This window comes from Schistosoma mansoni, assembly GCF_000237925.1.
Source record: "Schistosoma mansoni, WGS project CABG00000000 data, chromosome 1 unplaced supercontig 0076, strain Puerto Rico, whole genome shotgun sequence".
NCBI lineage: Eukaryota > Metazoa > Platyhelminthes > Trematoda > Strigeidida > Schistosomatidae > Schistosoma > Schistosoma mansoni.
The window spans coordinates 47,155-60,693 of NW_017385990.1; the positions used below are offsets into that span (position 1 = coordinate 47,155).

Consider the following 13,539-nt stretch of genomic DNA (forward strand, 5'->3'; position numbering starts at 1 on the left):
TACCAATATTTATGTGTTTAAACAAATAATAATAATCGTTTTTGTGACTAATAGCAACTATGTCTAACATATCGAAATTTCAGTATTGGTTTGTGAGGATTATTATGTTTGTAATTAAGACCATGAACTGATTGATGTTAGATTCCGCTCGCGGGATCGTAGATGCGCAGTGCTGAAGAGTCTCAAATTAGAACGAGACGGCGGTTCAGTGCTTCCAAGTTTTTAATTGTGGTTTAATATCGATCGGTTCACGATCTCAATCAAAATCCGAATTTGTTCAGAAACTTCATATGTCAGCCTGTTGTTTGTCAAAACACTGAATCCTCTCATTATATTTAATTTTTTTGTCAACCCCTTGTAACTAATCCTGTTAACAACGTTGTTTATGAATTTTATTTTTGATTTCAGCAAAGATGTAGGACAGCAACTTGGTCAACATCTATGTAAACTTGATCCATTTCAATTTCAAAGAGTGAACATGATTTATAAACGAGTGTGTCTGTCAATTGATACTATAAAGTTGATTTATTGATTGGTTAACACACGCAGTTTTATAAATGTCATTTTCTTAACCTCATAGTTATTTCAAAGTATTACCATATTGACATTACTATGGAGGCTTCTTCGACACTACGGCGTGCCTGAGAAGATAGTCAATATCATACGGAACTCCTATGATGGATTAAACTGTCAAATCGTCCATGGAGGACAACTTACCGACTCAGTCGAGGTAAACACCGGTGTTAGGCAAGGTTGCTTAATCTCACCCTTTCGCTTTCTCCTGGTGATCGACTGGATTATAAAGACGTCAACATCTGGAGGAGAGCACGGGATACAGTGGACAGGTAGGATGCAGCTGGACGATTTAGACTTCGCAGATGATCTAACTCTTCTATCACAAACTCAACAACAAATGCAGGAGAAGACGACCAGTGTAGCAGCAGCCTCAGCAGCAGTAGGTCTCAATATAAACAAAGGGAAAAGCAAGACTCTCCGATACAATACAATATGCACCAATCAAATTACACTTAACGGAGAAGCTTTGGAGGATGTGGAAACCTTTACATATCTGGTCAGCATCATTGATGAACATGGTGGGTCTGATGCAGATGTGAGGGCGAGGATCGGCAAAGCAATAGCAGCATATTTACAACTGAAAAACATCTGAAACTCAAAAGATTGTCTAACAACACCAAAATCAGAATTTTCGAAACAAATGTCATGACGGTTCTACTGTATAGGGCGGAAACTTGGGGAACTACGAAGATCATCATCCAGAAGATACAGGTGTTTATTAACAGCTGTCTACGCAAGATTCTTCGGATCCGTTGATCAGACACTATCAGCAGCATTCCACTGTGGGAGACAACAAACCAGATTCCAGTGGGTAGACTTTGAGGCAATCACCCAATTGCCTCACGAGACAAGCCCTCACATGGAATCCTGAGGGTCAAAGGAGAAGAGGGAGACCAAAGAACACATTGAAGACAGACATGAGAAAAATGAATGGAACTAGAAAAGAAGACTCAGGACAGAGTGTGTTGAAGAATGCTGGTCGGCGGCCTACGCTCCATCGGGAGTAACAGGTGTAAGTAACTAAGTAGGTAAGTATGACCATCTTGCGAGAACGATCCTTTATCTTTGAATCTTTTCTGATGTATTGAATTTTTTCGTTTATTTGTTTCTTCCTACCATATATCATTTCAGAGAAACCCGTTAAACAATTAGGTGAAGTTCTTGAAAGTAGGACGTCTGGTCAACTCCATAATATTTAAGTAGCAATGTGTAAGTACTATCAATCTAGTATAATTTTTTTATCGGGTAAATATAAGAGTTTTTATTGAATGGATCTCATTTTTAGCGTATATATCATTTATCTCATTTTGAATGCTTAAGAAAATACCTCCTGAATAACTACAGCATAATCCATGAATATTCACCTCATCCAAATAAGTTGTTAATGGGTAATTGTAAACATGTTTAACAGTTATACTATATAGTGATATATATGTATAACTCCACGTGGAGTTCCTCTGGAGCTACTGCTAGTTCCAGATAAAAGAAAAGGGTTGAGTATAGGGTTAGCGACCCCATCCCATAGAAAACTAACTCTCTAAGAAAACACAGTAACCCGAAAAATATGTATCTACTGTTATAAAAATCACGTAAGAATTAATCAAAATACATAAACTATGGATTCGCTGATGAGATTTTCGATGAAAATAAAAACACAATGGTGGAGAAGCTTTGTAGCTAAGGTGGATGATTTTAATGATAGCTCATGACTAAACCATCCAGCTCTCTGAACAAAGCTCTATTTAAGAAAAATGTTTCTTTTGGTAAGTTTCTGTTATTATGTAAATGATCCAGTACAATAAAAGCTCTATTTCATTAGTCGGTCATTTACAACGTAGGACCAGGCACATTTATGCATCGGTCCAACTTGCCATACCTCGTTAGCACAACAACATGAACACTGAATTCATAGAAGTAGTTAATTTAGTGGTGGTAAAATATAAAAGATAGGTTGTATATAAGGATATATTACAGGAAGAAAGACAGATATGAAGCAATTTTTATCTCAAGGTTTAAGGGAAGATAAAGAGTGTATACACCTGCGCCATTTTGGTTGATTCTGAGCCATATCACCTAGAGTCTCCAACAATTGGTTACGATAGCCACGATAGTCAGGTACTAATCAACCACCACTTCCTATTTTTGATCAGGTGAGGGATATGCTTCTTGACGTGTCTTGTATAGTGTCGACATGAAATACATAATTTACTTGGCATAAATAAAACACGAAAATTACCTGATTTTTATTCATCTACTTAAAATCATGGTAAACAATTTTGTGGTTGAAAAAAAAACACCTTAATATTAAAAACAACATCTAAGAAATCTTCGTTTTCATAAGCTTGTCTCAGCCGTCTGAGGCGATTGCTATCCGGATCTAAAAGCTAGAGCTTTCAATCCCGAAAAAATATGCCCAGCCACTCCTTTTACACTGGCCAACTTCAGGGTCAACTTGTTAATAATATGGTGATGTAATTTGATTAATGTTCACTTATTTTATCTACACATCTTACTATTGTCATTACCATTATTATCACACTTGCTAGCCTTTCTAGAGAAATTTATTCAGCATCCACCCTCATCTACTATATCTGACCTTATTCATATTATTCTACATATTACGTAATTTCTGATTTGTAATCCCATTTTTCTATCTCTCACCCCCCTGTCAACTATAAATATTCTGATCATTTATCTCACAATTTCATTTCACTTATAAACTGATCCAAGTTAACACTTTATATATTAGTCATTCCAACATTAACGATTTGATTAGATTTTATATTCAGATAGGGGTATTGTGGAGATTTCAGTATTTTCATAGTTCAAAGCATGAGTCAATTGAAGGTAGACCATCATGGAAAACCTGGAAGAACTGGACGACCGTTTCGTTCTATTGTGAGACTCCTCAGCAGTGCGCATCCACGATCCCGCCTCGCTAGACTCGAACTCAGGACCTATCAGTGTAGCGCAACCGCTCAACTTCTGGCACCACTGAGCCGGCCGGCATCCGATGGTGTTTGTGTCTAACTTCAACCAATCCACGAAGTTGAGCAACTGCTCACCAATTGTCTTCAGTGACTTCCTACCTCACAACAGACGTGATTTGAACTCCACTGCTTCTCACTCCTTGGTGGTCTAGCTTCAATTGACTCATGCTTTCAACTATGAAAATACTAAATCTTCACAAAACTCGTTCTGATTATAATTCTAGTTAAACATAAAACCTTAGGCCAGTTAAACATTCACAATTAAACGATTAGCTAATTTTCCATATTTAGTAAACACGAGGTAAGTGAACAAACTAAATCACCATTTATCAGCAATAGCATACATCAGGTTGGTAAAGCAAATACATCTGTAAAAACCGTTTCTACGTGCTGAAGTATGTCTATAACAGTTCCTGGAATTCTTGGAACACAAAAAAATATACAAATATCATCTTGCAATTCTGCTTGGAAAATTGTATAAAGTGTAGAGTACTATAGCTTAAAAACCAATCTTGAAATGAAAGTTTTATACATTCAATTTAATAAATATCTGTTCAGTGTTTATTTTACTACTAACTGATACCGACCACATATTCAATGAGAGGTAAAAGAAAGTAAAGAAATTAATTGTGCTCAACATGGTTAACAGTGTTAGAATTGAAACCATGGTGACTAGTTTGGTATACTTCAGGTGACGTTTCTGCTATATTTATTTTATAGTTAAAATAATGAGTCAGTTGAAGCTAGACCACGATGGAAAACCCAAAAACACTGTACGGCTGTTTCGTCCTATTATGGGACTCCTCAGCAGTGAGCATCCACGAACCCACACTCTAGCTTCAATTGACTCATGATTTAAACTAAGAAAATACTGAAATCTCCACAAAACCCCTTCTGAACTTTTATTTTAAACAGGATGATTGATCCAGTATCATAATTATCAAATTAAACTCATCGTTGGCTTAACGTTTTATTGAGTTCTGTTGTGTAGTTCAGTACAACTCCTATCTATGTATATTTAATTTCAGATAATTATTCTATTAACAAACCAATGTACTTTGCAACGTTAATTCATGATGAGCTTTATAAAGAACTCATTGATGTTCTGGGTATTCAACGTTTCCTACTTTTCCGTTCTGAAGTAAGTTTATAAAGATTACGTAAAACATTTTCAGTGTTAACATTTATTCAATTTATTTGGACGGAAGTATAAAAGTGAGAGAACTATTCGAATCTTGATAATTTGTATCTACATAGATTCACATGTCTTTCAAACCATGTGAATCATATAGTAAACACATTTTTCTGGGGTTGACAAATAATCATTTGTGCTGTAATGAATTCGACAGTCTAGAAGGTAAAAAGAGAGGGAATACCTAGTGAGCGGATTCATTTGATCTATTGAATTTCAGATCCATGTTTCCGTGGCTTCATGTTTATGCCTTAAAACAGAGGTTTTGTTTTTGGACCCTAGTAGGTTCTTGAATGTACACTATTGAGTATTATTGTATTGAACAAGAACACAAGTGAGGACAATCGAATGCATTGAAGGACAAGCGTTACAGACCATCTCACTAAATTCTCATATCCATACAACAAAACAGTTAACAACTAATGGTCTCGATGTTCACTGTTCCTTCTGTAAATATCAGTTCATCTTCTTTAATTCCATTGTTCGTGCATTTTCCTACCGATCATCCTTCATTTCGGTTCTTTTCTTATTGGTCTTCTGCCAAAATACATTCTATGTCTGACCATCGCCATATACTACTTATATGGATATAAGTAGACCACACTACAGTATCGTACTGGAGCGAAGTACATCTGTGATGCTATCTGGTTTTCTGTAGATGTCACCTCAGACCGGTTCATGATATCAATAACAATCATAAATTATTTTTAAACTGTGATCAGCATAAATCCTTTTTCTCTCCGTTGTTGACAGAAGAGCTTTATCGGCGAGACTAAACTATACTGCCGAGTCAATCAGAAGCTTTCTCGGGTTTTCAAGGTCACAGCGCTAAGTTCGGTACCTGATGCTTATTTATGGTCCGTTTACAGCGGATTTTAGGGAAGACGTGATAATTCAGCATCTACAAGAGAAGTGATCATAAGATTTTGGCGCTAAATTCAATTATCCATTTGGATAAATAGAGTTTTGGCATTATAGCTGATATCAGTTCGTGATGAAAACCCCAATTATAATTCCTAGCCTTAACCATGAACTGTAAAATCATAATTAGAATTCTTCACACAGGTTTATAAGCCTCATTTGGTCCTAGTTATTATGTTGACACACTCCCAGGATCACTCTAGCGTCGCTCAAAAGTCGTCCATAACTTATAGTCTCACCCTTAACCCTAAACCCTAAACCTTAACTCTAACCCTAAACCGTAAACCATACCAATATACCAACAACATAGAAGTTATGTGGTCGAGGCCAAAAGAATTTTTGAGACTTTATCATCGTTTCAGAGGTCAGCTACTATGGAGCCATATGGATGTGTTCCTGTACCTTATGCACTATGATTTTAGAACTTGTGAACCTATATCTGACCTTGAGAAGTTTTTGAGTCATGTAAAAGAACAGTATCTCCTTTAATTTTTGAGTTTTGTATTATTTATTTCACTGTATACTAACTGTCTTCTGATTGACTAATATTTCTCAAGGTCATTTAAGATTCGTTCAAAGGTCGGCAGTATAGTTTAGTCTCGCCGGTTTATCTTTTTTACATGGTCTCAATTCAGAAGCTAAGTGATTCCAGTTTTCAACCTGTTTACATATCACTAATCATTTCAAATGATGAGATTCATATGATCAATATATTGTTCCAAGCTGGTGAATAATTTTTGTCCACTGACAAATTCGATATTCTAGAACGTTAACAAATGAGATAACACAGATTTTGAACTTGGCGTATTACTTAAACCTTTGAACTGATTATTTCTCCTACCACCTAAATATTTCTACAAGTTATCTTTTCTTGTATTTACATATCATTTATGAGGATTATTTGCACGACCTTTTCAGTCAAGTTGGCGTCAAATCACTTAACGATGTTAAAAATTGTAATCCGAGACTTCGGGATCGTTGGGAATATGCGTTGAAGAGAATAACAGTTAATCAAGTATCGATTCTCAAACTGTTATTTTTCAAATTCCCATCACTAAATGGTATAGAGGACTAGCTTAAATCAATACTGAATGCAAACATGTAACGTATATGTGGTTCAAACATAATTCCAGAATCATAGTTGAATGACTTATATGACGATTATTTAGTATTGTGGTGTGGTTACTTATTTTCACATAAGTAGTATATGGTGTAAGTCCGACATAGAATGTATTTTGGCAGATGCTCGATTACAAAAGAATAGGAACGAAGCACAATCAGTATGAAAATGCATGAATGACTGATATTTGCAGAAGGAACAGTCAAGATTGAGACAACTGATTGTTATTTTGCAAGTTAACAGTCAACTGTATGGTTATCAGATTTTTGTGAGACAGTCTATAATTTGTGCTTAAATACATTCGATTGTCCCTGCCTGTGTTCTCATTCACTACAGTATTGCCACATGTCTTATATGTTTGTCATCAGTAGCGATCAAGCAATAAGAAAACGTACGGCATCAGTGTAGCCTAATTTGCAAATAGTGTTAATCAAAATCTGTATGTTTTAAGTTCTTAGACGACAGTCTCAAGTGTTTAACACACTTGAATAAATACAACTATGTTTATTTTATCGACAGTTATGTGACTCTGGACTGCATACCGTATGCACTTACTATTTTCCTTTATGAACCACTACTTCGTTGTTACTGCCTCCAGTGGTTTACTTGAAACTATACGTGGCAATCTAAATATATATGAATATAGCTTTCTATCATTACTGTCTAATCAAAATGTGATTCATTTTCTCGATTAATCCTCATCAGAGTTAAACTTTCATTATTGATGTAGGATCATTGTTATTCTAAATCTACTGCATGTATATGGCAAGCTTAGAAAGAGAATATTAAAACATCAAATAGAGGAAGTTCAATACAGGAATAACTCAAAATAAAACGTCCAAGATCTGAAAAATATACTACGTACGTCAAACTGAGATTCATTCTTACTAACTTACTTACGTACGCCTATTACCCCTCGTCGTGGAGCATAGGCCGCTCATCAGCATTGTCCATCCAACTCTGTCCTGAGCCTTCCTTTCCAGTTCTTTCCAGTTATTATTCATCCTTTTCATATCTGCTTCTATTTCCCGACGTAATGTGTTCTTCGGCCCTTCTCTTTTTCACTTCCCTTCCAGGTTCCAAGTAAGGGATTGCCTTGTAATGTACATTGATGATTTTCGTAATATGTGTCCGATCCACTTCCAACGTCTTTTCCTAATTTCCTCTTCAGTTAGAAGCTGGTTTGTCCTCTCTAACAAATAACTTATTCGAAAACACAATTAATGTTAACATTTATTCTAAATTCTGCTTTGACATTTACTTTTCTACTGAGACCATTGTAGAACGTTTTGACCAACAAACATTCCTGCAATTAAGCAGACGTCATAGTAAAAAGAAACAATTTACAAATAGGGAAACTTCGCTGAAGTTGAAAAGCCAAATGGTCTGACGAACCAAGAAATAAAATACGTGAATCCAGTGTCTACTAAGAAACTCTTATCTCGTAGAAATTTTTCAGTTACGTGGGAAATACGATAATGTCGATGTTTAGTTGAAAATTTTGGAACTTGAATAAAATTTTTATAAGCCTACCCTCCAATTTCATGCTTTCGTACCCGCAAGTTTTAAGAAGAGTTGTATCTCAAATTGTACTGAAATTGAGGACTAAAAATGAATACAGTCTTTTAAGGTGTCTCAATGTTTATGACCTGAAGAAATTCCAAACCTCTTTCTTAAGAAGTGCGCTGACATTCTGTGCGATCGATACAACAGCAGTTTTAACGAATCTTTTTATGCCAAAAATGTGAAGAAAGATAAAGATAATTCCGATAGCAAAGAAAGTATTTAGAGGTGAAAAGGCTAAATTGAGACAATAGCAGTAACTCATTTTTGTCTTGGTTGTTTGAATGTTCTCATTCACGTTTGAGACTGCAATCGATCAGCCTCTTATTGGCATGTGTGCATTCTATACGGATTGTCTTGATATTGCACTGGAGTGAACATCAAACCTGAGATGCAGATACATGCAGCTGACAAGTTTTAAACAGGATAGATCGCGCATTGTGAGTTCCACTACTAGCCACCATTCATCTCTGCTTGAAATATCAATAGATTTAATTTTTCTCAAGACTATCGGAACACCATTTGTATCAATGCTTAAGCCAGTAATAAAAGAGTTATACCCATCCATATTAAATTATTTACAAATGAAAAATACATACCCTGAATACTGCTGTTGTTTTGCATCATTATATGATGTTCGGTTTGGAAAAGCGTATGAAGTATGTTCTATGCTCGTTTCTACACGATATCTCTTGATTTGACTTTCAAGGTGGGTCACTTCAATAAGGATAGCTGGTTAACTGATAATGTTTTTATTTCACTGGAAAAAACATTATTCTATGTTCGGTGGAAAGTGTTTTTAATCAATAGTTAAGGTCTGCTAGAAGGAACTGATTTTCTTCTTAACGCTTTCATGTTTTTATTCTACATGACATACTAGTTATAGAGAACAGTTTTATCAGTTTTATGGGTGATCTCACTGTATGTGAACCAATTTCAGTCTCTTTAGGTTCTTTAGTAATGAATGAGTTTCCCTTAAATGATGTTCCTTTCCAAATAGTCTGACAGCTAATTCTTCAAAATGTCAAAGTAACAATTTATTCCTAAGACTAGAACAAAACATAAACAAACTATTGGAATCCGATAAAAGTTGTACTGTTTCAGATCGTGTACAAAAACCGTCGGAGGTCTTTTATCTTGGTGCAATGATCCCGTCTTATCTCTCTTGGTCTTCTCATGTTTTACTGTTATCGATGAAAATTTACCGTGTGACTTTCTATATAAACGAGCTACGTGTTTTTCACATTAGTGGACATTTATTTTTACGATTTGTAGGTTTTCGTATACTACTTATAATTCTTTAGTCTTCTTCATTATTCTTTCCTTTTGAAAAAAGATTTTTATTTATTGCGCAAACTGCTGAAGGCAGCTTTCAGGGTGTGTAATAAATCTTTTGAGGTTATTATTATAGTTCTAAATAAATAATTAAAATCATGCAAACTCCTGTCAGGTGTTATCTAATCAGCTAATATTCATCCACTACCTTCTTAACTTAGTTCTTGTATATCTTCTAGTGAAACGAAACGATAATATATTAGAACCCATACACTCAAACGAAGGTATAAAACCTCTGAATGCCTTTGTACGGCCAAGAGTGGTGAGAGTCCGCTCTCCCTTTCGAAATGCTCACACATGGCCACGCGTATATAGCCTCTGCCAGCGAAGTCTTACTCACTGCCTTCTCGCAACACGGATGTTGTTTACGAAATGGAGAGGACAAACAGCGAACGGCCGGCGCTTTAACCGAGTTGCTGGACACGGAAAGTCCACCTAGGGGAATTTGGAAAACCCTGATTCCAAATCAATGGTGCACATGGGCTCCAATATTCTACATTTTTTTTACTTCTATGGAACGAATAAGCCATCTAACAGATATTAGTAGACAATTTAAATGGATTTACAGTTTTTAATGCAATTTCTATTAGATCACCGTATCTGTGTAAAGACTGAACTAACATTCCATGTTCAGGGTTAATTTTAACATTGATAGGGTAGATACATTATTATTGGCTTGTAAGTACCGTTTTGTATGTTCAAACCTCCGAGCGAATCTTTCAATTTATTCCGATATATATCATTTGAAATAAAGGTTGGATTACGTTTTGTACCTAATATTGGTTATTTTATTGAGAATGGTTATAAATTACCGTTTATCTACGTTTTTGGTTCAGAAGGAGTTTTGTGGCGATTTCAGCATTTTCATCGTTGAAATCATGAGTCAATTGAAGCTACACCATCATGAAAACCTGGAAGCACTGGAAGGCCATTTTGTCTTATTATGGGACTCTTCAGCAGTGCATTTTGCCTTGTATTTTTGTTGCAACTACATTTTAATGACAAGTATAAGTCTTATTTATGAGTCTCACTTTATTATATTCCAGATAGATTTGCATACAATAGATAAGGTGTATAAAGCTAAATATGGAATATATCTGTCGGATGATGTGAAACGAATTTACAATGGTGAATATGCTGATGCTTTGTTAAAACTTTTGAAAAAAGAAGAAATCCCAGATATATATCAACATTCAATACCATTACCTCCATTACTTCACGCGATTGAACCTTGAATGATGTTCATCCTGTTTTATAACTTTGTGGACTTTTTTGAAATAAGTTGTATGTACGGACAAGTTCTTGACGTTTGTGTTGCTTACAAAATGTCAGTAGTAAAGTTACGTAAACGAATTATTCCTTTGAAATTAACGCTTGATAAAATAAAAAAATAAATACCAGTCAGTTTAAACAAATTTGTTTAGATTCTGGGGATAAAAGCTACGACCTGGATGGTTTGATCGTGGACATTTCATCGTTCTTCTGAATGACATTATCAGTGGAAACTTTCGGTAGAAGTGAAGTGTTCGAATTCCTTCACATACAGCTCACAGCTTGTCCTGTAGACCTAGATGTTCATTGGTTTTTGTTGACCTTAAACCTGTCGTTGTTTACTTTTATATCTTGATTGTATCTCTCATTGCTTGAATTTATGGTTTGTGTTTGTGTCCGTACACGTTTCCTTTGTCATAAGTGAATAACGAGGTCTTCGATGACAAAATTTGCAATGACAAAGGAATTAAACAACAAACTATCATTCATAGATGTACTAGTCACCAGAACCGATACAAAAAAACTCGAGACTATTATACATCGGAAACCTATCTATACAGATCAACTTCTCAATTACAATAGCAACAACCAAAGAACGCGTAAAAGGAACTGTGTACAAACTTTATTCAAGAGGGCGAGAAAACGCTACAGCACACTTGCCGCGCTGTGAACAAAGACAAAATATCTATCGATTATCTTTCAAAAGAATGACTACCTTTGCAATTTCACCAAAAAATACCAACCAAATGCGTCAGCAAAAACGAAGTGTTACGAGGGAACTGAAGACATTTGGCTGATTAAAACCTTTTTACTGTACATCAATTTTACTGTGTCTTTTGGATGTGTTTGTTTTACTTAACCTTTGGACTTGTTTGTTTATACCATTGTTTTCTGACATTTTGGTTTCTTTTGTCATTGGTTTGGTATTTGGGAGTTTTTGCTCCGGGAACCTACAAAATTGAAGGTGTGTTTTGTAATTGTTATAATTATTGTTGTTAGAACGACTTTGGTCGATTATTTGTGAATCGCGAATAAACTTGGTATCTAATTTGTTGTTTTGGTTCTCTTGCCTACTTGGATTCGTGATTAGCGAATATTGACGGCCAGTACTTCAATAGTTGGAACGGGCAAAATCTCATAATTGGACGAAAAACGAAGTCAGGTACGGAAAACGTCAAACGGATAATTCTACCATGTATAAAAGTCATATCAAAATTTCATGAAGCCATTTGCAATAAGCGTGGTACAAAAACCAACAAAGTGATTTTAATCACTCCTGTGTAAACCGAAAGACAAAATGACAAAAGAAGAAAAAGCAAACATTATCTGCAATATAAACTGTGCCAATTGTGTAAAACACTACATTGGACAAAATGGACGCGCCCTTCATCTTCTCCTGCACGAACATCAATAAGCCGTCGAATGCCGTTACAACAGACTAAGTTGTATCGCGTAAACATGATCAGCGATCAACATTACAGAACTTTTTATTATTTTATTTTATTTAAACACATAAATATTGGTACAAAGGGGCACCGAATACATATGCGCCACACAAATCAAATGAGATTTGTGTGAGGGCTGTGATACTGCACGGGGCCCAGACTGGAGCAGATGGTTTTCTTGAGGGGTCACACACGGAGCCTCTGACCTTAAGATCTGATCCACAAGGCAGTGGAGCATCGTAAAGAGATGCAGTCCATTGTAGCCGGTGACCATCGACGATTGGCTCATACGCCATTTGTTCCCTCAGGATACTGAAGCCCTTGTGCACCACTGGTTTGGAATAAGTTTTTTCCATCTCTCCTAGATGGATTCGCCTTGTCCAACATCCTGGTTAAAGCACGGGGCATTCGCTTTTCGTCCTCTCATTTTCGTAAACAACAGTAATACCACGAGAAGGCAGTGAGTAGGACTTCCCTGGCAGAGGCTATTTACGCGTGGCGATGTGAGAGCGTTTCGGGAGGGAGAGCGGACTCTCCCCACTCTCGGTGTTACCGGGGCATTTGTGGGCACAATATAGAACTATAAAATATAATAAAAATTTGATTTCCCAAACTGAATATCATGGGTTCCTACAGAGAATAATCAAAAGTGAATGAAGAATATAAATCAGTGATACAAATGAAATTACCATATTATTAATATTACTACATTTAGCCAATCTTAATGTTTATTTGTCTTAGTTCAATGTCCTTTTGAGCTATACCTTTGCTGGACAGTCACCGTTTACTGTTACATAGCACTTAACATTTGACGGTATTTCCGCTTCTAGTTACGATCTTGTTCAAGCTAACTCCACTAAAAAGTAAAGCCTATCTTGTTCATCGTATCAAGTCCACAGCCTTATCCTAGTATTTATCATACACTTATGATTGCTCAGGAGTCATGGTTAATAAAATATCTATGTCATGTAAGTCATATCGTGGAGGTAGATGTACATGAATTCAACTGTAATAATTTTGGATTTTCTAACAGAAAAAACTCTTCGAGTACAAAACCTGACACTCTAATAAGTTGATAATAGATATTAGTAAACTGGAAAATATTCAGTCTAATGTTGTAAGACT

At 35.8% G+C, this 13,539-nt stretch overlaps 1 protein-coding gene across 1 annotated transcript; it reads left to right on the forward strand.

Moving 5' to 3' along the window:
• Positions 1 to 1,781: 1,781 nt before the first annotated feature.
• On the forward strand, positions 1,782 to 10,932 carry Smp_201250 (unnamed protein product; the record flags this gene model as incomplete). The annotated part of the gene is made up of 3 exons (XM_018791747.1): positions 1,782 to 1,785; positions 4,595 to 4,707; positions 10,744 to 10,932. The coding sequence occupies 3 exons, from the start codon at positions 1,782 to 1,784 to the stop codon at positions 10,930 to 10,932; spliced, it is 306 nt and encodes a 101-aa protein (XP_018645070.1).
• Positions 10,933 to 13,539: the final 2,607 nt, after the last annotated feature.